We start from the raw sequence: 24,445 nt of genomic DNA, 5'->3' as shown, positions 1-24,445 counted from the left end.
CCTGCCCCACAAAAAAGCACCATCCCTGTTTTGAAAATCTTATACCATGTAAAGTGACTTTAAAATTGTTTCTGGTTTCTAGATTTATACTATAGCAAATACAACACTTTCCAGTAAGCACTTGTTGACCAAAATGAGAGAGAGGTTACTGAGTGTAAAGCTGACCTTAAATTGAGGCTTCTGATTTTGTCCCTCTTTGAACAAGGTCAAACAAGTGTGATTGAAATCATTAGGTGAGCTTCTTATTTGTTACAAACTGTCTAAGTCTGAGCGGAATATGGTATTCACATCTTTATATAAACTTGAATGACCTCTGTTAATGTGATGGGACTTAAAAGCCAGTTCTCAGTGTTGTTTACCATGATCTGCAATACTTGCCTGAAACAAACAAACAAACCTAAGAGCAGAGACACCTATCCTCAAAACTAACTATTGGGGAGGTTTCCAAACTGTCTGCTTGGAATTGGAGGTAAGTAGACCTAGGTGGGACGTGGAGTTTTTTAAAAATTTTTTAATGGCAAATGGGGAGTGAAACCCTGCAATGCAGCAGAATATAGTTAGTTCCTAAATTAATTTGCTGTCCTTTATTGTTTTTGTTTGAGGAAAGAATGTCTTAATAACCCAATATCATCTAATCAAACTATTATTGTCCTCTTTAGGAAAAATGGGTGGGTTATTGGCTCACTGAGACAGTAGGCACAAGTCTCTCTAAACTAGAGACATATAGAAGTGGACCCAGGTTCTGGGGATGGGGAGAGGAGGAAGGTGGAGTGTCAGATGGCTACACTGTGGTACTTTCCTGTCTGGGTATTGCCACTTGACAATGTAGCCCGTCATCTCAGTCTGGTCTGGTAGCAATTTGGGGCTGACACTTACCAGAAGCCCATGTATGAAGGGGTGGGTAGATGTGGAATGAGTGGATGTAACAAAGAGGGAAGAATTGAGTAGATAAGATAGAAAAATAGGATTTTAAGAATATGCAGGTAATTTTTGTGGGGGGGGGGGGAGAAACAGACAAAATATAGGAGAGGTGGTAAAGAGCATAATTGTGGCTATAGTAAAGAGATGGTATTCCTCTGGTGTGAGAGGCCAGCAGCTGTCTGACTGATTAACCCCACCTGCCACACTTGGGAAAAGACCTGAAACCTAATGATCTGTTCCTCATAAAAAAAGGAGCAAGCAGCTGTAGCGAGTAGAGGCTGGAGCTACTGTTGGGAGGAACTGCACCCAGAAACAAAATGGACAGAAGGGAAACCAGAAAATGCTGTTATCACAAAGGCTCTGAGGTAAAAGTCAGGAACTTCTGGACTGAGGAACTTCTGGGCTTGAGGGACAGACTTAGAAGTTTTGATCTTGTTTTGTTGCGGAAAATTGAAATAAAATAAAATAAACTGCAAGAGCTGACCCTGTTGGAAATGACCTCACAGAGTCCAGGGAAGGCTCACAAGGAGAGTTCTGGCTCGACCAGGGCAAGCCTGGGTCCAGCCGGAAGAGAGGGATATGAGAAATGCCCCAATCCTTTACAATAATGTAGGGAAAGAGGTGTAAAGAGAGAACACATTGGAAAATACTAGGGAAAAAAAACATTATCTTTAAGAAAAATAATGAAATGGAAAACTTGTCTAGGGTTTTTAGTTACCATTATCAAGAGTACAGCTCTCTTGTCCTTTTAAATTGTAGGATCTTAGTGCATGGCAGGTAATGTACTATCATATCTTGTCTGGTAGGTTTACTTCTTCGGATAATGTCGATTGTATGCATTTTTCAAGTCCTGATACCTTAATCTAACTGATCAAAAAGTGGATACAGATCTTCCTTAACAGTATCGAAGAAATTAGTTTCTTGATAGCAGTGACTGTAATGCAGTCAAAAACATTGCATTTTAAGTATTGTGAATTTAATAGCTGATACTGTAAATACTTTCCTAAAATTTAACTTTGCTGTGAATAAATTACCTCTGAGCCTCAACAGGACCAGAGTGCTACTTGTATAATGTAAGTATTTTTTGACCTCATAAACATAATGGTCCATTTGGTGGACCTTTAAGGCAGTTAGAATCTCAGATTTTCAAAAATGAGTCCCCAGTGGATTTATGCCAGGTGTACTCTTTCTCCAAATAACTGTAGAGGTATTTGTTCTTTTCTGAGTGTATATATAATGTCTGACGCTTTCAATAATGAATCGGAGAAATAGTTAAAATGAACAAAAAGAACAGGAGTACTTGTGGCACCTTAAGAGATTAACAAATTTATTTGAGCATAAGCATTTGTGGGCTATATATTTGTTAGTCTCTAAGGTGCCACGAGTACTCCTGTTCTTTTTGCTGATACAGACTAACATGGCTGCTACTCTGAAACCTGTTAAAATGAAGAGTGTTCTTCTGAATTAATAGAGGAGTGTCTAAACTTTAGATATTAAGCAGGTTGAGCCCCCTGAACTGAATTTCAAAGGGAAGCTAGTTTATTTTGTGGGGAAGGGAAGAGCAATACACACTAGCATGTGTAGAGGTGCACTGTACTGCTTAAACCAGGGGTCCCCAACGCGATGACCATGGGCACCCTGGCATCTGCCGTAGCGTCTAAGTGCACCCGCGTATTGGCCAGCAGATGAGCATCTGCTGAAATGTTGCCAACAAGCTGGGTCATCCAGAGGTGTCGCCGCCAATATTCAGCGGCATTTCGGTGGCGGCGACTCTGGATGATCCAGCTTGTTGGTGGTATTTCGGCGGCCACGCCTATTGACATTGCCACTTGTCAGCAGCATTTCAGTGGATGCTCGTCCGCTGCCACGGTCCTCCGTGGCTCATCGTCTGGCGCCTGCCACACCAAAAGAGGTTGGGGACCACTGGCTTAAACTGTGAACACATACTATTCTTGTTCTTTCCTTATAGCTCAAAAGTCAGATGAACAAAACAGCAGCTGGTGTTTAGGTAACAGTCATGACTATGTCAATATGTTAGTTTTCTATAAGTTTTCGGGTGTTTACTTTCAGCACTTTTGTGGAAACCAAACTCCACTGAGGTTGCTCTTCCTCTGCAAAATTATATATGGTCTACAACTGGGAGGAATAGTAGCCCAGGTCAGTTTGGATGCAGCGTATTCATTTCAGCTTTGTCTGAAGTTTGCTTTGTTTATAACCTCTAACTTTTTTTTACCACATTTAATCAGTATGCATTAAAGTAAATCAGTAAAGACTTGTGTTGACAATGTAAAGAATCTTCTAGCACATACAATGCCCTGTTTCATAATAGAGCAACATACTTGCATTTAGTTAAGCTGTAAGTGACACTGGTCTAGAAGTACCTGACTTCATTTACTGTAATTATGCACTTAATTCCTGTTGAAAAGAGAGAATGGTACAGCCAACACTAATGTATGCTGCATGACAGCCTCTTATCTATGGGCTTGTCTGAATAGCAGTGGTTAGCTCAAGTTAATATACTCAAGAGTGGTTGGTTAGCAACTAGTGATTTGTAACTATCTGTTGATCCCCACTGCATATTAGCTCATGTGAACCTCAGTAGTGCTTGAGCTTCAAACCATATCCCTAATGGTGTAGCTAGCTTGAGTTTAAAATAGCACTTAACGTGAGCTAGAGATCTTGTGTTTGAATCGGAATCAAGTTAGGGGCAAAACTCTAGTTATGCCTTAAGCTAATAAGGCAGTGATGTAAACACAAGTGGAAAAGGGTTTACCCCTACAAGCATCAGTTTTCTTTAAGGATGTTTGAAAGTGGGTAGGTAGTTATGAAACTTGGGAGATTTGCTATTTCTCCCACTTGTGTTTGCCTCAAAGGTGGTGTAGAATGACAAAACATGGCTTTCTCTGTATAGCGTGTGGCAGGAAATGTTGCATGCCTATGGGTAGTCACTGCAGAAGCGTGTTGCCCAGTCAAAGTTGAGCCAGTGCCTACTCTCCTTTCAGGGATTTGTTTTCCATTGGATTAGAATTAAGCGTTTTGGTCTGCTGCACATACTCCACCAAAACAGTTGTAGCTGCAGTATAAGTCTTAAAACTTGGCTAGGGCTAGCTGGGAGAAATAGAATGGCATAAGACATGCTGTGAGGTGGGGGAAGAGAAAGGAGAGCATATTTGTACCAAGTGTATTGAAGTAACAAGGATATCTTTGCCAGAATAGATCCAAAGTCACTTGGCATTCTATCTCAGACTGTACGTAATGCATCAAATGATCAAATACTGTTCTTAAGGAAAACTTCTTGTGTATGAAGCATGAAGTTTGCTATCACTTACATTTTATTTTATCCATTATAACAGGTACTAGCGTGTATATATTGAATACTTTTAAAACATACTGAATCTGCTTTGATAACTCTCAAAAAATGTTCTAAATATTTTTGTATTTCACAGAAGACTTCTAGGAATTATGTGCCTCAATTGGATTATCATGCTATTTAATTTGTGCTGACTTTCTGGGGAGGTAATAAATCCACTCTCCTTTGTAATTAGCTATCTCTCAGCATTCATTTTCTGTAGAACTACAAAGTGAGATCTTGAGACTAGACCAGGGGTAGGCAACTTATGGCACGGGTGCCAAAGGCGGCACACAAACTGATTTTCAGTGGCACTCACACTGCTTAGGTCCTGGCCACTGGTCTTGGGGGCTCTGCATTTTAATTTAATTTTAAATGAAGCTTCTTAAACATTTTAAAAACCATATTTACTTTACATACAACAATAGTTTGTTATATGTTATAGACTTATAGAAAGAGACCATCTAAAAACATTTAAAATTATTACTGGCACGTGAAAGCTTAAATTAGAGCGAATAAATGAAGACTCGGCACAGCACTTCTGAAAGGTTGCTGACCCCTGGACTAGACTACAGTAATGTATGTTAAGGGCTACTTGTAGCAACCACTTAAACTGTAGCTACTGCTGAAATTGGTACTACTGTTTAAGATTTGTTCATGAGTCTGGAGCCTGTGTTCAGTGGCTTATACTAACTATAGATTGTTAAACATATAGGTCCAGTGTCTTGTTTTGAGAAGGAGAAAAACTACGTTCTTACACTCTGGAGAAATAGCTGAAATGTCTTAATAGCAATTCCTTAGCATGGATGTCTTAAAAATATGTTTCAGTGTAGTAAAAAAATGAAGACACTTAAAATTATCGTTTTTTTCCCCCTTTAAGGTTTGGACCCCATGGAATCCCTGTGACCATATTTCCTAAAAGGGAATACAAGGATAAACCTGAAGCCATGCAGCTCCAAAGTAAACCATTCCAAGATGAGACACAGGTGAAGTGTGAAGCCAGTGGTGCAGTCCCTGATGACTCTTCTTCTCCCATTCAGCCATCAGAACCTAGCCTTGCTAAAAGCCTATGGACTTCTAAACCACCTCCCCTCTTCCATGAGGGAGCGCCATATCCTCCTCCTTTATTTATCAGGGACACGTATAACCAATCAATACCTCAGCCTCCTCCCCGAAAAATTAAGCGGCCCAAGCGGAAAATGTACAGGGAGGAACCCACTTCTATTATGAATGCTATCAAATTACGACCGAGGCAGGTCTTATGTGACAAATGTAAAAACAGTGTTGTTGCAGAAAAAAAAGAGATTAAAAAAAGTGGCAATGCAAGTGACTGCTTAAAATATGAGGATCATAAAAAGCGAAGAAACGAGAGTGTAACTACTGTGAATAAAAAACTTAAAACTGACCATAAAGTAGATGGAAAAAGCCAAAATGAAAGCCAGAAAAGAAATGCTGTGGTCAAAGTTTCAAATATTTCCCACAGCAGAAGCAAAGTAGTTAAAGTTTCTGCTCAAGCAAACACTTCGAAAGCTCAGTTAAATACTAAAAAAGTTCTCCAGAGCAAAAACATGGATCATGCAAAAGCTCGAGAAGTTTTGAAAATGGCCAAAGAGAAGGCACAAAAGAAACAGAGTGCAACTTCCACTTCCAAAAATGCACATTCAAAGGTCCATTTTACACGACGTCTTCAGAACACCAGCTCAGGTTCCCTTCCACCCCGATTGCGTTTAAAACCACAAAGGTACCGGAATGAAGAAAACGACTCATCTCTCAAGACAGGACTCGAGAAAATACGGAGTGGCAAGATGGCAACTAAGCCCCAGTCTCGCTGCTCCTCCACCCGCTCAGCAGGTGAGGCCCCTTCAGAAAATCAGAGCCCCTCAGAAGGCCCTGAAGAGGCCAGCGGTGAGGTTCAGGACACGAGTGAAGTGCATGTAACTGTTGATCAGGATGAACACCAGACATTGGGCAAGAGAGGCAGCAAAAGCAATATAACAGTTTACATGACCCTTAATCAAAAGAAATCTGACTCTTCCAGTGCATCAGTGTGTAGTAGTGATAGCACAGACGATTTGAAATCCACCAACTCAGAGTGTAGTTCTACTGAAAGCTTTGATTTTCCTCCAGGCAGCATGCATGCACCTTCCTCCTCCTCCTCCTCCTCTTCAAAGGAAGAGAAAAAGCTCAGTAATTCCTTGAAAATGAAAGTCTTTTCCAAAAACGTCTCTAAATGTGTCACACCAGATGGCAGGACCATATGTGTAGGGGACATTGTTTGGGCCAAGATTTATGGCTTCCCTTGGTGGCCAGCCCGTATTCTTACTATAACTGTGAGCCGGAAAGATAATGGCCTTTTAGTTCGACAGGAGGCCCGCATTTCGTGGTTTGGGTCCCCAACAACATCTTTTCTTGCTCTTTCACAACTGTCCCCCTTTTTAGAAAACTTTCAGTCGCGCTTTAATAAGAAGAGAAAGGGCCTTTACCGCAAGGCCATCACAGAGGCAGCTAAGGCTGCTAAGCAGCTGACTCCCGAAGTTCGGGCCCTGCTGACACAGTTTGAAACGTGAACGTGGAAAGTAAGGTAGGCAAGAATTTGGAGGCTCCACAAATTTTATAGCCTAGTTAGAGAGCTACCATGAAGGACTTGGCCAATTCAAAACGTTGCACTCAGTTGGCTGCTCTTTTTATACTAAAATTGTTCTGATTTGTAGCAGTTTCTTAAAAGCTAAACTAAACAGATTGAACATGCAATCAAAATTAATCTAAAATGAGAACTTCAGTATTTTTCAAATGAAAATCTTTTTTTTTTTTTTTTTTTTTTAATTAAAAACTCCTCCCATGCATAGGAGCCATAGCCTCAGCTGAAAGGCAGTTTATTTGCAGGGAATTTTTAGTAGTTTCTAGCCGATATGTATCTAGTCACTGTATGATAAAGGGTAAACAAGGGATGGAAGTAATAGCTGTGACCTGGGTGGCCCACCAGGGAAAGTGCAGAAACTTAAGCCCTGTTTATGTTGGCCTTTAAACCTTGTTTCAACACTTCTTCTGCATTAAGTAGCTTCTATGCATATATCTGGTCAGTGTGAATGGGGCCAAAGTGAGTTCAAACGATGTTTAAAAACATGCTTGGTTTCATCCACACCGGCCAGTTTAAATTATGTTAGAAACCAATTTAACAAACCCCTTTAAACAGAGTTTAAAGGCCAGATTAAATGGGGTCTTGGTGACCACTTTTTTCCCAAACACTCAACCTTTCTATGCACACAGGGCGCAAGTACGACACTTCAGGGTCTGACAAGCTGAGGGGATGCCTCTTGCCCAAAGGCGAAGCTGAAATGTTACTCAGTATTTTGGGATCAAGGGCTGTTAATGCTGCATAGGTGTGAATCATAACTTCCTGTCTTTCTTCCACTGAAAAATCTTCCAGGCCACTTGTCTGGGAGTTTAGCGCAAGAGAGGTTTTGTTTGTGTGTAAATAATTGATTGCTGAAATTAGTCAGATTTTCTTCTGACTGATGGTTCCTAAATTCTTAGGATACGTCCTAGTAAATTACACTTTGTGAATTGTCAGATGTGTAATTGTTGCATTTTGGATGTATCTAACTAAATATTTTTTTTAATATTTCCGTCTTAAGGTATCTGTTTGCAGGTCAGAAAATGAGAATATGTAATTGTGTAATGCTCTGAAATGTACAAAAATTGTAAATAAAATTGACTAAATCTGAATTACTTGTGTGTGTTTCTCAAAAAGCTTTGAAAAATTTTTAGGGTGTTCTGTGTACATGATATTTAGAGGAGACACCCCCTTTTAAAATGTAAATTCTTTCTCATTCAGCACTTTTTTTTAAAAGATCATTTGCTGTAAAGTATTCGTATATACTTAGTGTTCTAATTTTGAGACTAAGCATTCATCTATTTCCCCAAAAACTGGCTCTTGTAGAGAGCTCTTGTCTTAGGTAAAGTTTGTCAAATTATTTCTCCATAAATTCAGTTCTGTTCCATAGATTTGAATAAAGACAGAAAATATGACTTATACAGTAGGGAAATGTTTTCAATCACCATTTTTTCCATCTGTCAGAAGCTAATTAAGCCCTAATTCCACTATTGTTAGCTACTCTTGCATGTCTGTTGCTCAGTGTTGGGGCATTTTCATGCAGTTGATTTACATTTTTCCTTCCTGGTTTTGGTCTATACCTGACCATTTGAGTTACTATCTTTTTTTATCCTGTTCCAGCTTTACACAATCTTATGAAGAATTTAGCTGCCTTCACTCCAGAGCAATTCCCATCCCAAGTTTTTCCATTTTGCCCATATTGGCAAAGCAGAGATGAGGAATACAAATTTAAACTAAACTTAAATTGAATGTAATTGTAAAACTAAAACAGTGTCAGGATTTAGTGATTGAACCCATTAAAGAATCTTTATTGTGATGCAGTTTTAGAAGATTAATATGCCGCCTTGCAACTGACAAGTCAGTTGCTTTCCAAAACACTTGAGTGTCTTCAAACCTTGTTCAGTTACTCTATCATCAAGTTCATGTAACTACTGAATATCTAGTGTGTTTGAGAAAACAAACAAACCACACAAATACACATTGGTCCAAATTGATTTTGCTCAGATTTCCTGAGGATCTCACTGCAATCTGTGTGGTGGATGCTAATAAACTTTCCAACTATACTAGGTTTTTTTCCCTGAACAATTAAACAAATTCTAAGAGGTCAGTCAATGCTTTTTGAATGTAATAAACACACAATGAAAATTTTCATAATGTGAAATCCTGTTTCACTCTTGTATTTATATATTCTTTCCTGCAAACAGAAACCATTACAGCATTTCAGTAAATAAGCCTTACTTTGTGATTTAAAGCAGGCTGTTTTCAGAACAAAAAATTCACACTGTGGCTTTTTTAGACATCTCTGTACGTATAGAGCAGATACCTAGTTTGTCAGGCAGCTCAGAATGAACTGATCCCACATCATAAAAGCCATCTGATGTTCTGAGCCAAAAATCTGAGGTAAAATACTTTGGATATTTAACTTGCTGCAACTTTTTAAAATATTTAGAACTTTTGGATAGTATCTTCTGTAATACATTAACTCCTCACTTAATGTTGTCCCTCAAAAATGTGACTGTAAGCACATTGATGTTAAGCGAATCCAATTTCCCCATAAGAATTCATGTAAATGGGGGTGGAGGGGCGCTAGGTTCCAGGAAAAGAGATTTTGCCAGACAAGAGACATTGTATGTGGTTTGACTCACAGCTGTGACTAGGTAAGTGAATATCCTTTGGCCCCAGAGCTCTGGTGAGGGTGTGGGCCAACAACACCCCCCTCCTCCAGGCCTGCTGAGTCCTCCCTGCACAAACTCTGCAGGTTTGGGCTCAACATGGGAGCCATGCAGAGCAGGCAAGCAGCAGCACATCGGCTGAAGTGACACTGTGCTGAATCCTTCCCCAGCACCCGATGGAGATGTCTGCTAGCCTCTGGGCAGGAGATCACACAATGCCTGCTCAAGTTAGTCACTGAAAGCATCTCCCCCCACCAGCGCCGGGTGCTGGGGAGACCAGTCATCTCCTAAGGGAACCAATCTGCGAGGTTGCATTGTACACTTGGGACACACAACACAGAGTCACTTGGCCTCTAGATCCCTGCACAGCTGGAGACAGCCATAGGCTTCTGGAGCCACAGGCGCTGACACATCAAACTGCCAGGGAGAGCTTGACACCCCGGCTCTAGCCCAGGCCCTGCTCTCACCCCACTCCTTCCCCCAAGGCCCCGCCAACCTCTTCCCACCCAGTTCTGCCCGTGAGCATGTCCCTCTCCCTGCATGCCACAAAACAGTTGATTGTGGGAGGTGTGGAGAGGAAGAAGGGAAGTGCTGATTTGTGGGAGTGGTGGTGGAGGTGTTAGAACATTGCACAACTTTAAACAAGCATGTTCTCTAATAGAACAGCTAAACAACTTCAACCAGGACTACTTTAAGTGAGGAGTTAATGTACCATATAAGAGTAGCATAGTACTTAGTGTATATAGTCAGTTCAGAGGCTTTGTTCAGTGAGATGGGAGAGAAATCTATTTCAAATATAAGTTCACAAGAAGCTCTGTGTGCGTGTCATATGTAATGAGTGGTCATCATGACATACACACTTTGTCTTTGTAGTGAATGACTTTTTGTAATACAGATAGCACAAATCTTGCACATGTAATATTAAGAACAAAAACTGTTCTCTAGTATAGTACTTAGTCTCGTAACCTAAAAGCCATCAGTTCTTTGTACCACAACACTTCATATGAACTGCCTAAAATGCTTGCTTAAGGGAATTTCTTACTTTCACCACTGTCTTCCTTTTAAATCATGGAAAAGTAGCTGTGGTGTACTCTCCGTCCAAAGATTTAGTTGAGTTAGTGGTGGAGCAAATGTTAAGGATTGTTAAAACTTTTTAACTGTAAACAGCTGCAACTGTACCTCATGCCTTATTACCTTGTTCTTGGGGACCATTAAGTGATGGAAAATTTGAAGTTAATCCAATGCAACCTGCTCTGTATTTGCCAGAAATTGTTTAATGTGTTCACCGGATCCCAATGGATGTTTCCACTGTGAGCACAGGCTGTGCTGTACCTGTGGTTTTCAGTATATTCACAGTCTAATATCTCTTAAATCAATTTTAGATCATTTTAATGACTCACAAGTATCTGATAGTAGGTGCATTTGTTTTTACAGTGCTTGGATGGTGCATCTTGTGTAACTAAGCTATGTAATTGATAGTGCACATGGTGCTGCTGGAATCATAGAATAGTAGTTAAAAGGGAGCGCAAGGGTCATCTAGTCTAACCCCCTGCCAAGATGCAGGATTTATTGCATTTAAACCATCCAAGACAAATGGCTATCCAGCCTCATTTTCAAAATCTCCAGCGAAGGAGCTTCCACAACCTCCCTAGGCAGTCTTTTTCTTTGTCCTACTGTAAGAACAGTTAGGAAGCTTTTCCTGAGATTTAATCTAAGTCTATGCTGTAGTTTGAACCCATTGCTGCTTGTCCTGCTGTCTGTGGCAAGAGAGAACACCTTTTCTCCATCTTTTTTTCTTTTTCTTTTTTTTTTTTAGGCAGCCTTTCAAGTATTTGAAAACTGCTATCATGCCCCCCTCAATCTCCTTTTTTCCAAACTAAACATACCTGGTTCCTTCAGCCTTTGCTTGCATTCCATCCCTTTGATCATCTTTGTTGCTTGCCTCTGGAACCTTTTCAGTATCTCCACATCCTTTCTATACATTGGTGACCAAAATTGGGCACTGTACTCCAGCTGAGGCCTAACCAGTGCCGAAGTGAAAATGTACTATTTGATCATCGATCAGCAGCCTATGTATTATGAAGGAAAGTGTTATGCTGAAGTAAAGGGTAGTGGTGATTTGACTAACTTGCTGCCAGCCTAAGAAAATACATCACAGCCAGTGGATTATGGGGGTTGTAATTCCGCAGTTCTTTTTCAGTACATCTGTTATCTACTCATATTATTTCAAGTGAGAAAATAGGTGGCTGTCAGCCATGAATGTGGATACAAAACATAACTTTGCTTTGAAGGCCTCTAAAGCTAACTTAGAAGCATCTGATGTGAAGGGGAGAGAATATAATCCCAGTAAATCCCTGTAAGTATCATTGTCTCAGAGGTTTGGAGTAAATATATAGTCATTCATCCACATATGAAATTGAATGTGAATGTTGTTTGCATCTTCTACTGAGCAAAGTTCTACAGGAAATTAAAAACAAATGTTTAAGAATGCTATTTCATTAAATCTCTGAGCTAAACTTTTAATACAGATATTATTTAAAAGACAACATTCATGCTACTTAGCTTCTAATATTTGTCTAGTAAAACAGTTTCTTCATTCAATTTCAGCATTGAAAGGATTTTTATTTGGCTAAACTGTATTAGGTCTTAGAAACTTCAAGATTTTTCAGGGTATGATAAAACCACATTTAAAAAAAAAAAAGTGTCTTGTTCTCAGGGTAGCCAGACTCTTGCCTTAATGGATCATACCAATGGAAAATTGACAAGAGACTTGTAACGTTCAGTGCCGTTTAAGATGCAATGCAAGCTACCTCACTTGCTTAAATTTTGAAATGCCACATGACTTGCATGCTGTGGTTCAACTTTTGCTTTTGGATGTACAGTAGGAGCACTTAATTGGACCAGAGTAGCAGTAGGAAGGTGTATCACGATGTCCTCTTGAATCATTACTCATCATCCTGAGGGGTGTTTTGTGAAGCAGTGTTAGGAAATAGAATTGGTCTATTTCCTGAGGAGATTAGGAAACAAGCTAATAAACAAGAACAAGCAATGAAGAACTATAAGTTAATTCAGCTCCTGTCTCCTTTCATTTACAATTTATAATTTATTCAAATGGATAATTATAAGAAGGGGCATAAAATATACCTGAGGTTATACAGCCAACTATATAAATAGGAACAGCAGATACACAGTGACTAAACACGAAGTAACAGGCATATTAGCAGTCTGTTGTTATGTGGGTAGGAATTGGCTATTTTGTGCAATAAATCAGTTAGTAAACATGGGGGTGAGTGAAGTTACACACAACACTTACAACGACGAAAGGTTGAGATATCTTGTCCCTGTGTACTTTATTTTCACCTAGGTGTTGTAAAGGTAGCCATAAGAACTGGGCGTTGTGGGACTAGAAGGAGAGCAAAGCTGAATGGCACACAAGATCAAAAATAATGTAGGAGTGACTTGAGTTGCTTGTGGGATAATAGTTTGTTACACCCACATAAGTGCTATCATGCACATCACTATGTCAGCAGGAGAGCTGCTCCCACCGACATAGCTTATGCTGCTCACGGCAGTGCTTTTTTTTTTATGCCAACAGGAGAGCTCCTGTCGGCATAGAGTGTCTTCACCAGATGCACTGCAGCAGCGCAGCAGTATTGATACAGCTGCAATGCTGTACATGTAGACATGGCCTAAGACACCTCCTTATCCATCTGTGTAGGCTCCCCACATCATTGGTCTGTGTGTGGTGGGGGAAAGCTGGTGCTTCAGAGTTGTTTCTCCGCCTTCACAGGATGGGGAGTCTGGATGTTGTCTTATTTTTCTCCTTCAACCCCAATCCAAAGAAGCTGGTGCAGAGGGTAAGTAAGCGGTACAAGGTATAGTTTGGACCAAACGGGAAGCAGGAATCAAATGGTGACTCTGAATCAAAATATGGTGCTTAATGTGCTCCTGGGGTAGCCCAGGGCTTGTAATAACTCCATGATCTAGTCCTTAGGGAGCAGATTCAGGTCCTGCTCCTGGATTATCATCAGTAATAGATTCTGCAACTGGAACTCAGTTTAATGATGGTGATACATGAACTAAATCCAGCTTACTTTCCCACCTGTATTTGCTTTGCAGTCATAAACTGGTGCATAAAATAGGGAAGACTGACTGTGATACAGCACAAATCTCTATTGAATTAGAAGTTATTGCTTTTCTGACCCTAACTGTGCCTAGACTTTTTGCTGGGCTCTGGAGAAGATATTTATATTTATTGTGGGTATTTGATTATGCCCTGCCAGCATTTCAAAATTGTAGATACTGTGAAACAAGTTCTGATAGTTCCTTTGAAGACGAGCCAAATTGTAGGTGTCTAAGAAGTGTCAGCTTGAGTCTAAGGTATAATGATGTCTTTGCTCAGGTGTGGCCAAACTGCACATGTGGCTCTTTTACAGTTAAAGTACAGCTTTTGGAGCTCCACACGTCCCCTTGCCCTCCATTCCTTGTCTACCAGACTGGGGACGGGGGGGGGGGGGAGGCAAAGCTAGGGGCTTCTGTCCTGGGGCATGTTGGACAAGCCTGCTGGGGCTCAGGACGCAGCCTTCCATGGGGCTGAAGCCAGCAAGCATGCACCATGTGGCTAAAGCCCTGGCAGGCACCTCCCACGGGTCTGAAACCCTGAGACCTCCCTCTGCGCAGGATAGAAGCCCCAGCAGGCATGCCAGGTTCTGGAACTTCTGAAGATTATCTCTTGCGGCTCAGAGGGTCAATAACTTTGGCCACCTCTACTTTAACTGTGTTGTGTTTCTATCAGGAACCGAAGAAATACTTTTTAAGGATCAATAAAAATATATCTTCAGAATATACTGACATCTGTGTGAATAAGCATTTCATAAAGAATTGCATGTTATTTAATAAAAGCGGCAAAGAGTCCTGTGGCACCTTATAGACTAACAGAAGTATTGGCGCATGAGCTTTCGTGGGTGGATGCCCAGTTCGTTGGATGCATACACAGACATGCATCTGACGAAGTGGGTATCCACCCACGACGGCTCATGCTGCAATACGTCTGTTAGTCTACAAGGTGCCACAGGACTCTGCTGCTTTTACAGATTCAGACTAACACGGCTACCCCTCTGATACATGTTATTTAATATTCTTTGGTCTTTTTGAGACCAAAACTCATCATTTCAGTATTGATATTAAAAAGGTGCATATTAGGACCTGTTTTTCTAAAACATCCAGCACTAAAATTAACCTTATGTACTAATTTATTTTCATAAAATATCTGGGTTGGAAGGGCCCTCAGGAGATCTAGTCCAACCTCCTGCTCAAAGCAAGACCTATTCCCAGACAGATTTTTGCCCCCGATCCCTAAGTGGCACCCTCAAGGATTGCGCTCACAACACTGGGTTTAGTAGGCCAGTGCTCAAACCACTGAGCTATCCCTCCCAATGAATGATGAAAAAACTAGTAAGGTAGTTAAAATTCTCTGTCTTAGTGGTCTTTCTGGACAGGATCCTGGGTTTAATACCTTTTTAGAGATTTAGATTTGATTGGTTGGAATATAATGGAAGAGCCTTATGCCGTCTCAGAGAATTACTTTTCACGGGAAGGTAAATGTGTACAGCAAGTTTCATTATAGTTGCTGGAATTGGAAATGGACCAGTTGCCTTTTGCTGACAGGTTGAAACGGTGGGATCTATCAGGGACATTCATGAAATCTTAATTTAAAGGTGATTGGCAAAGAGAAGAAAATATTCATTGCACCCTTTTTATGAATTAAGGAGATTCCTACCTTGTTTCTCTCCCATGGGAAAAGTTATTTTCTCTTATTTTTTCATTAGAAATTTTAGGGCTTATTGAGGATTTCTTAGTAGACTGTGGAATTCTAACATCAAAAGGGGAAGAGATTTTTCATCAGATTGGTGGTGGTGTTGATAACACTCATTTAACTCGGTTGTCTGGAAGACAGTGGGGAGGAAAGCTTGCAACCAAGGGCTGAGGGAGCTGCTACTTCAATCTTGTAATTCTCCAAGGAGTCTCTAGAAAACAAGGGAGACAAAACTTGATGTGAAAAATGCCTCTTCTCAAAAACAAATAAGTTTTCATGTCATCTTTATATACCAAAAAAGGAGGAGAAAGAGTGCAAACACATTTACTTTCTTTGCAGGCTGCCTTTAAGAATGAAAATAAAAATGGCTTTGGGCCAATGCTTGCTTTTAGCCTGGAATATCATGTTAACATGATATTTTGCTGGGATTTTCCAAACAGTTGAAGGGAATTGGGTGCCTAATCCCATTAAAATTCAATGGGAGTTGGGCATCAAACTCTCTCAGACGCCATGGAAAATCCAGGCTTTTATTTTTAGCTGTCCATTGAGGTTTCAGAATATATCACAGAGCTAGTTTTGCTATTTTTTTGGAAATTCTTCTCAGTGTGTATGTTTGAGTGAGTGACAACTGATGTAAAGTAAGGAAAATATGAATCTGTTGGTGGGTCGGCTGGAATTTAGTTAAAAGCACTACATTTTCTAAAATAGGCTTGGGGGAAGGGATGCAACAGCCAGACTTACTTTTTTGTAGTTCATTAATTGGAGAATAAAGATAACCTCATTCCAAAAACTGGTTAAAAGATGGATGTTTATAAACTAGTAGCAGTAATACAGAGTGTACTGCTTCTCCTGGGGTGTGGTTTTATGTGTAGCAAAACTTTACTGTTAGTTCTCTATGCAGAAACAGACAATTAGGTAATTGTAAGTGCTGTTTTAAATTTTTGGGCTTCCAGTTGAGAATCAGGGCTCCTTCCTCTTTTTAGATCCTCCCTCCCTTTTTCAGGCACACTAGGAGGGATATTGAGATTTTAACTTGCCTTATCATTCTGAGCTGCTTTTTCTCTTTCTGCCTCTTCCCCTTGCTGACTGCCATTGTCTGCTTCAGAATAAATAGTGTGCCACCTCTTGGATTCAAGGCTACCTTCAGAGAGCGTACATTAAAAAAATTAGAACCTGTATTACAGTGATCGCACTAGTGTAGCTTTATCACTGCTGACTAAGCTACAGGTATCGGCATAGGTCAGGTAGAGCACGTTTACACGATACAGTGGTAAAAGTGCCTAAGCCCTATCTATGCTAGTCCTGCAACAATAGCTTGCAGTTGCTTTGATAATGATACTAATTTTTCTAATGTGGACAAGGTGTAAGAGTGTTACACTACTTTTATCCATAGTCTCCAGCAGTCCACATAAATAGGGCCCTCCCAAATTCACAGCTGTGAAATCTTGTCTTTGGTCTTTTGTGTACTTTTACTGTATACTATACAGATTTTACAAGGGAGACCAGCGTTTCTCAAATTGGGGGTCCTGACTCAAAAAAGGGTCATGAGGGGATGTCACAAGGTTATGGTAGTGGGGTTGCAATATTGCTACCCTTATTTCTGCGCTGCTTTCAGAGCTGGGAGGCCGGGTGCCCTGCTCTGAACGCAGCACCCCGCCAGCAGCAGCACAGAAGTAAGAGTGTGGCAATACCATACCATGCCACCCTTACTTCTGCACTGCTTCCTTCAGAGTTGGATCAGGATCCGTACAGTTACAACACCCTGAAATTTCAGATGTAAATATCTGAAATCATGGATTTTAAAAATTGTAAATTTCTGTGACTGTGAACTTGACCAAAATGGATCATGAATTTGATAGGGCCCTACACATAAATAGTCCAACTGAACTGCCTAGACCACTGTAGGTCTGCTAATAGCAGTCAAGTGCTGCTGTCAAAATGTCTTTGCTATCAGATTTTCAAATCACTGATTATAGGATGCAGTGAAACCCACTGAATGAAATAACAGATAAAATAGATAAACAGCTGCATTCACAGGGGTGATGGCATTTAAGGACACAGACATTGTACCGACACAGGCAGCTTAGAAACGTAGAAGCATTGGCCTCTGAAGATCCAATCACACTTCATTCTTTTCAGCAACTCTAGTTTTCAACCATTTTTTGTACCTTTTGTCCTTTACCTCAGTAGTCAGCATTTTGCGTATTCACGACAAGGGATTCCTCAGCATAAGAGATGTTCCTCCATGGTATTTGTTTTGCGGGGCCTGGAAGGAGAGAAGGAAATGTGTGACAGTAATATGTGGTTTCATTTTGTAGTGAGTACATTTTAAAGAGACTGTAGTTCTCTACTCTTGCTGTGTCAGGCCTTGTCTACAAACAAAAGTTGTACTGATTTAAGTAAATTGATTTAGAAACCAGCAAAGTTAAATTGGGGCAGCCCCTGTGTCTGGATGCTCTGCAGTTGGTTTAAGTCCTTATATCAATTTAACACACTGATTCCTTATTGACTTCTAGTAAACCAATGTAAGGCACTCTCAAACCAATTTAAGGGTATCTTACAGGGTGGTTGCCCTGACTTAACTACACTGGTTTCTAAATCAATTTAGTTAAATCAGTATAACTTTTATGTGTAGACAAGGCCTCAAGAAGTGAAAAGGCTTTTTTTTTTTTCTTTGTTTTTCTTATGCCACTATTTTCTCATTACCAGTAGCTCTCATTAAACCTGTTTGCTGGAGCATAAGGAACCTGTTACTAACTGATTTAGAAAATGAATCACAAGTGATTTCCTAGCTGCTTGTTCTACACTATTTTTTCAGTAATGCTGGTGGCAGTACAGCTAATATAGCTGTTGTGCTCATCTGATGTTTTTAAATAAGATTTTGAGGCAGCAAGAAGAGAAACTCTGCAATGATAAAAACTTATTTTGATATAACTGGTTTGTTAGGATATGCCTACACTTGAAATTTCAAAGCGCTGCCGTGGCAGTGCTTTGAAGTGTGAGTGTGGTCGCTGCACGTAAACCACATCCCTTACGGATGTAGCTTGCAGTGCTGGGAGCCGCGCTCCCAGCGCTGTGGCACTGATTACACTGAGGCTTTACAGCGTTGTATCTTGCAGCGCTCAGGGGGGTGTTTTTTCACACCCCTGAGCACGAAAGTTGCAGCGCTGTAAAGTGCCAGTGTAGCCAAGGCCTTAGGAGTGGACTCGGTGAATCTTTTTGTTCAGACAGCATCTGACACACTTGCTCCCAAGCTGGTTGTGACCTTTAGGGGTTACGGCAATTTACATGTTTAATAATAATAGCTTTATTGTGCAGGGAGTGGGCTGGTGATAAGGCATCCTAAGTGAAATTTCTCATCAATATTAATAAAACACTGGACCAGTGTTGACTGGCCCAGTAATCACTTTATAGAAAACTTAAAAAAAATATTTTCATGAACCACTGAGAGACCATTGTAAATTCTTGAACTCTACAAATTAGCAAATAAACAAACTCAAGAAAATAAAATGTATCTTATTCATTCATTTTGCCAGTTGTAGTTTAGTTTTAATTATGTATTATGGTACTTCATATTACTGTAGTATTAGTAATATGAGAGCTCACTAAAACACCTACCTTTAAATCATTAGTGGGAGTGAGGTAAGACCATCAGTTTTTGGGTGGGTGGATTAGTAAGGTTTTACTGTATTCAGAAGCATTATTTCTTGTAAATCTGTTTTTCTGGATTTTCCTTTACTTGTCTTTTTACCAAGTATCTTTGTGTGAAATCAAGACCCTTGTTTCCTAAGAGAGCAACTGCCCCATTTGCTTTTTCACCATATGTGATCATAATATTCTGTCATACCGTACTCACGTCAACAGACATGGATATCCTTGGCGGAACATTTTTTACTTCAGCTGAAGCATTGTTTGAAGGATCACATGCTCTCTTAAAAAATAAAGATCATGGAGGGTTTTTTAAATGTGATTGCTCTTAATAAATAATGAGAAGCAAAATACAGAAACTGATAGTTTATTTTATATCTGTTGGGCTTTTTAAGCAAATTACCGCAATTAAGAATACAAGTTTTGGTGATCTGTACAAATACAACGTGCAGCACTGTGAACTGTTTTTACACATATGTAGAGCCTTAGGTAAGACATAATCTCAGCTTCCTATCTCTTCAAGATAGGATTTTCAAGATCTGAAAAACAGATTGATGTCCTTTCTGTGGACCTTCTTGCAAGGGAGAGCAGCAGGTATTTTCGTGATGTCCCTTCTTAGGAAGCAAGAGAAATCTAGAACAGTGAGCATAGTGGTGGTTAACCATGGATGTAGATTAACTGTCACTCTGCCACAGTGGCAAGTCAGCTGTTTAATTGCCACACTCTGCTTTTGAATATAGTGAAAAAACAAAATACATGGGCCTGATTAACTTATTCCCTTATGTTGAGATTTACACCAGTGCGAAGTGGGTGTAAAACACTACCTGATCAAAAGGTAGTGGTTTAGGCTCCCTTGAAAGGCATAAATGACAGCACAAGGTGCAGGTCCACAGTGAATCAAGCCCTGTGACTTTCAGTTATTCTAGATAATTATTTTGTCACATTGGATCTAATACAAAGTCCTTCTATGTGTATAATATATAAATGACTTTTACTAGAGTCTAGTTCTGTTTGCTGTATGTTATTTCTATGAGAGAGACTTGAGCCCTGCAAATCCAGTCTAGTTTAAGTTCTTAAAAGGTTGTTGATGCCTGCTTATTTTCCATTTGGTTTCAGTACTTTTTCATGTCGTTTCATGCTTTCTGTAAAGCTAAAGAAGTCTACCCGGAAGGAATTCAGGAAGACAGGCAACTAAATTGTGATTTAAAAAAGAAAAAACAAAAGTCATGAATGAATGCTCTGTTTTTGTTAACTTGGTCTTTTCTACCATAGGTCTCAACAAATGGCAGCATATTACATCAGACAGTGACGAGTCCTGCTGCTCCCTTACAGTATCTGACAGACCACTGTGGATTCAGATTGGGGGCATTGAAGTTAACAGTGAATTGGCAGGTCTGTCTGTTTTACGCCCTGCCTAAAGTGAAGGGGGCATTATGTCATCAATTAATCATCCCCCAAAACAAGTTAGGATAGAGCTGATGAATTCATCACTCACTTAATTTCCTACTTCCATTTAAATGTGGCGCACCTGTACCTCATGTACAGACAGTACATTTCAGCTGTTTCCACTGACACATACTTGGTGATAAGGTTGATGTGTATTAGCTTCAATTTATTCAAGAAAATTTCCTTTTGACATTGGCTTCTGGGATTTGCATTATATGATCATATTGAAATAACAGAGCTCTGGGTAAAGGTAAAAATGTTTTATAACAAAATGAGTACTGTATCTTTTAAAATGAGGATCTTAAGGTCACTTAAGATAAGGACAGTTTTTTGTATTGTCGACAGCATCTTAATAGAGACAGTCTTTTGGACACCTGCCTTTCCATTTGTGATCATGTGGACTGCCTCTTCCTGCCACTGGCAGTTACATAATATACTGGTGGCTACTACAGCAATGGCTTACCTGGACAAGTAAAATTAGGAAAGTATTTAGTGTTGTTTAAGTTGCATTTAATGTGATTTAGCAGCTGGAAACGAGGAGAATTAAAACCATGTGACCAGCCAGATCTCTGCAGTCCTCTAGAAAGTGGTCCATGGACCACAGTTTAGGATCCACTGCTCAAAGAATATGTTTGATGGTCATTTTAAAGATTGACATTTTTTTCTTCCTAATTCCCCAGTCTAGAAGAGCATCCATATCCAGGATAGCACTTAACTTTAAGCATGTGCCTTTAATCCCATTGAAATCAATGGAATTTAAAGCACATGCTGAAAATTAAGCAGATGCTTAAGTGCTTTCTTGAATTGAGGTCTAAATTATTATTTGTTTGATATGGACATATGCATATTTTTATGCATTTTTCTTTAAGGTTTTTTATAGAACAGCGTTGGGTGTTTCTGACTTATAATAAATAGAGCTTATTTGGTATGTTGTTTTTACTTCACAAGAAAAAAGTTATGGTTTATGGACTTGGAGGAGTTTGATCCCCTACTATCCCATTTTGTTAGGTCTAGTTATCCAGACATGTTTTGGGTTGTTCTAAAAATAATCTAAGGAATTTTTGTGATCAGCTGGTACTACAGCAGCTTGTGGACTATTTTAAAGGACATGAGGCTAGACTAGCTATTATGAGGTAAGGTAAAAGGCAAAACTGTGTGCTCCTTTAGGGTCCAGAATGTTAAGCATCATTTAAAGGAAGCACATGGCCTTAAACTTAAATTAGAATGGCTGCAAACACTATTAAAGGCCAGTAGAAAACCACATGGTTTGTAAATGCTATCTGCCCATTACTTACTTTAAACAAACAGTAATGTTAGTGTACAGCTTAGACACATTGGGCCAAATTCTTCCCTCATTTACTCCTGTGCAAAGCCCCTGAAGTTAGTTGACTTATAGTGGCAGTATTGCTGAAGAGTAAATGAGGGCTGAATTTGGCATATGGATTATTGGCTGTTCATCTACTGACTGATTTGAAGATACAAGGTCCCTCTTCTATAGGTGTTTGTGCTGCTGAGTTTTTAAGCAAAGGCATTTAAACATGTTGGGAAAAACTGTAAGCTTACATTTTTATAGTATTGTTGAATTTCTGACAAGAATTTGTTTCTGTAATACTTACGTTATGGAGGTTTCCATCAGAGAGATTTCCTGGGTGCAGTGATGCTAGTTAATACAATGCTTATCTAATCCTAGGCTGCTGCTATAGTCCTGTGCTGCCCTGGGCCTACCGGCATGGAAGAGCAAGATCCATACTGTGTGTTAGGCAACCTGTCATATTGTTGAGATTAGAAAGTCTATTTTAACATTTGTGGAAAGCAAATGTAAATTTTTCTTCATACTCCATGCACAGTGACGTGCACCAATGGTAAATGTCGTTTGATTTCAGTTACAAAATATACTTTGCAAAAATCAGCACTTGCTCCCTGTGCGGAAGTATAAGATTAGCATCCTTTTCTTTGTAGAAGCTCTGCTTGCTCAATTCATTCATCTCTGAAGGGCATATGGACTTGATTTTCTTGCAGACAGAACATAGTACCCAAATGGAGGACGTATTAGATATTAAAACTAATGCAACAGATTTTTAGCCAAAATGCCAAGATGCAGCAATTGGATGTATCTCAGCTTGGATCCACAATTCTATTAAGCCTCATAATTTGCTCCTCGCTTCCTCACCTTTGTGTCCAATCACTCCCAAATTCCCACTCCATCTGACTTCCCTTTACTGCAGAGCAAAGGACATAAAATGAGCTGTTTTTCAAACCCTTATGCTACTATTAAAGTCAACTTTCCAGGCACAGTAAGCACCTTCAAACTGAGAAGTTCCTTAGTATATACCCCTTGCCCACTCCTATGTCAGATCATTATTCTTCTGTTTTTCATCCCTCTCTTCTCATCCCACCTCCTATGTATCAAGTGATTTCTCAAGCTTTCCTTCTCCTCTCTTCTCTGAAGTTACTTCTTTTCAGCAACAGCCTCAGGCCTTAGGCCCACCCATGGTCTTTTCTGTTAATCAGGATGTATTGTTTAAGGCATTGTGTCGGAGGGAGTGGAAAACATATGTATAGCTATCTAAAGCAATTCTAGTCTGAGCAAGCTCCAGCAGCATTGTAAAAAGAGCCAGCACAACTGGGCAGGTTTTGTTGGAACCTCCTTCGCTTTCCTAACCAGACCTAAATGGCAGGTGCACCTATACTAATAACAGTGAAACTTTGTAATATTCTAAGTGCTTAGCTACTGGCGATGGTGTTGTAGAAGAACTGTTTATTGCTTGGATTGCTTCTGTTCAGTTGCCATTTTCATCTGTGTGTCGTGGGGCAACTGCAGAATGTGAACCAAGTGGTTGCTGAAAGGCAACATGTTCGGTAGCTTTATTTTTGCTGCTCCATTGCATGCTTTCAGGTTCTCTGTAGCCAAGTACAAATGTGTTGACACTTATGAGTTATATATCAGTGAGTTATACATGGTCCCAAAGGCATTGTATATTAATCATTCCCATTTGATTAATAACCCCTAAGCTTCTCTGAAAATTTAAATTAATGCTTGATGTTGAAAGTGGGTGAGATTTAAAATGGGCTGGGCAGGTGGCTTGGGCTTTTAACTCCAAACAGATGAGGGATCTGTTCACTTGCATATGTTGTATAACAATTTTAAGACCGCCCTCCACCCCCTGGCTTCTCTTACTGTGGAATGCACCAAATGTAACAAATGAAACAATAACTGTTCTGACCACCTCAGATTCTGCTTGCCACATATGCAATACTCTGGAAGAAGCTTAACTATTTTCCCTTTCTCTCCCCTTTTCAGCTCAGAGACACTAGGCACCTGCTGTTTTTATGGAACCTCACCACACTGCCACGAGGAACACCAGCTCATCAAGAATGACAAACATTTGAGACTGAATTGTCATATTTTTCCTCTGAAATTTTAAACAGAGGGAAGAGAGGGCAGGGTGAATGGTTAAACAAAACCACCCCCACTAATCCTATTGGGGCACCTGTATCTATTGTACATTTCCTTTGAAATTTAAAAAGATGTTAGGAAATATTTTATAAAACTTTTTTGCAATAAATGACGCATGAGATGGGGAGAGACTATATGAAGTGTTCATGCAAGGAACCACTTGAATTATTAGTATGAAGAATCACTGCGAATAATTTTTTTTTTAATGTGACAGTCTAATCAATATGTTTGACAGGCCCCAGTGATGGAGCCAATTGCCTGGAAAGATGACTGTAACTTTTGAACTTTTGTTTTGATTCTTAGCTTTAGTACTGCATTTTCCATTCTCCAAGGCTTAGTTAGTATTTAGTATGGGTGTTAGCAGAGCTATAACCTGTGATCTAAAGCATGTCTGAAAGCAGCTGTATTGTAAAATATGAACAGTCTTGTTAAATGAGACCAATGTTTCCAAGAGAGGTGATGGGCAGGATGACAACAGTAACTCCATGTATCTGTAATTTATGGGAAAAATCTTCTCCCATGA

At 39.8% G+C, this 24,445-nt stretch overlaps 1 protein-coding gene across 8 annotated transcripts in view; it reads left to right on the top strand.

The window, feature by feature from the left end:
- PWWP2A (PWWP domain containing 2A) overlaps nucleotides 1–23,862 on the top strand; it is a 36,673-nt gene extending 12,811 nt beyond the window's left edge. For 2 of the 8 annotated variants that reach the window (XM_050962607.1, XM_050962610.1), the window contains exon 2: nucleotides 5,151–7,996. In XM_050962607.1, coding sequence (XP_050818564.1) covers nucleotides 5,151–6,837 — 1,687 coding nt within the window. In that variant the 3' untranslated portion in view covers nucleotides 6,838–7,996. Of the gene's footprint in view, nucleotides 1–5,150; nucleotides 7,997–11,372; nucleotides 11,913–13,151; nucleotides 13,414–20,291; nucleotides 20,380–23,766 lie in introns of those variants that run through there. The other 6 variants (XR_007775506.1, XR_007775505.1, XR_007775507.1 and 3 more) reach the window with 6 other exon arrangements.
- Nucleotides 23,863–24,445: the final 583 nt, after the last annotated feature.

Source organism: Gopherus flavomarginatus, chromosome 7, assembly GCF_025201925.1.
Source record: "Gopherus flavomarginatus isolate rGopFla2 chromosome 7, rGopFla2.mat.asm, whole genome shotgun sequence".
Lineage (NCBI taxonomy): Eukaryota > Metazoa > Chordata > Testudines > Testudinidae > Gopherus > Gopherus flavomarginatus.
This window is presented reverse-complemented; position numbering and strand designations above follow the sequence as displayed.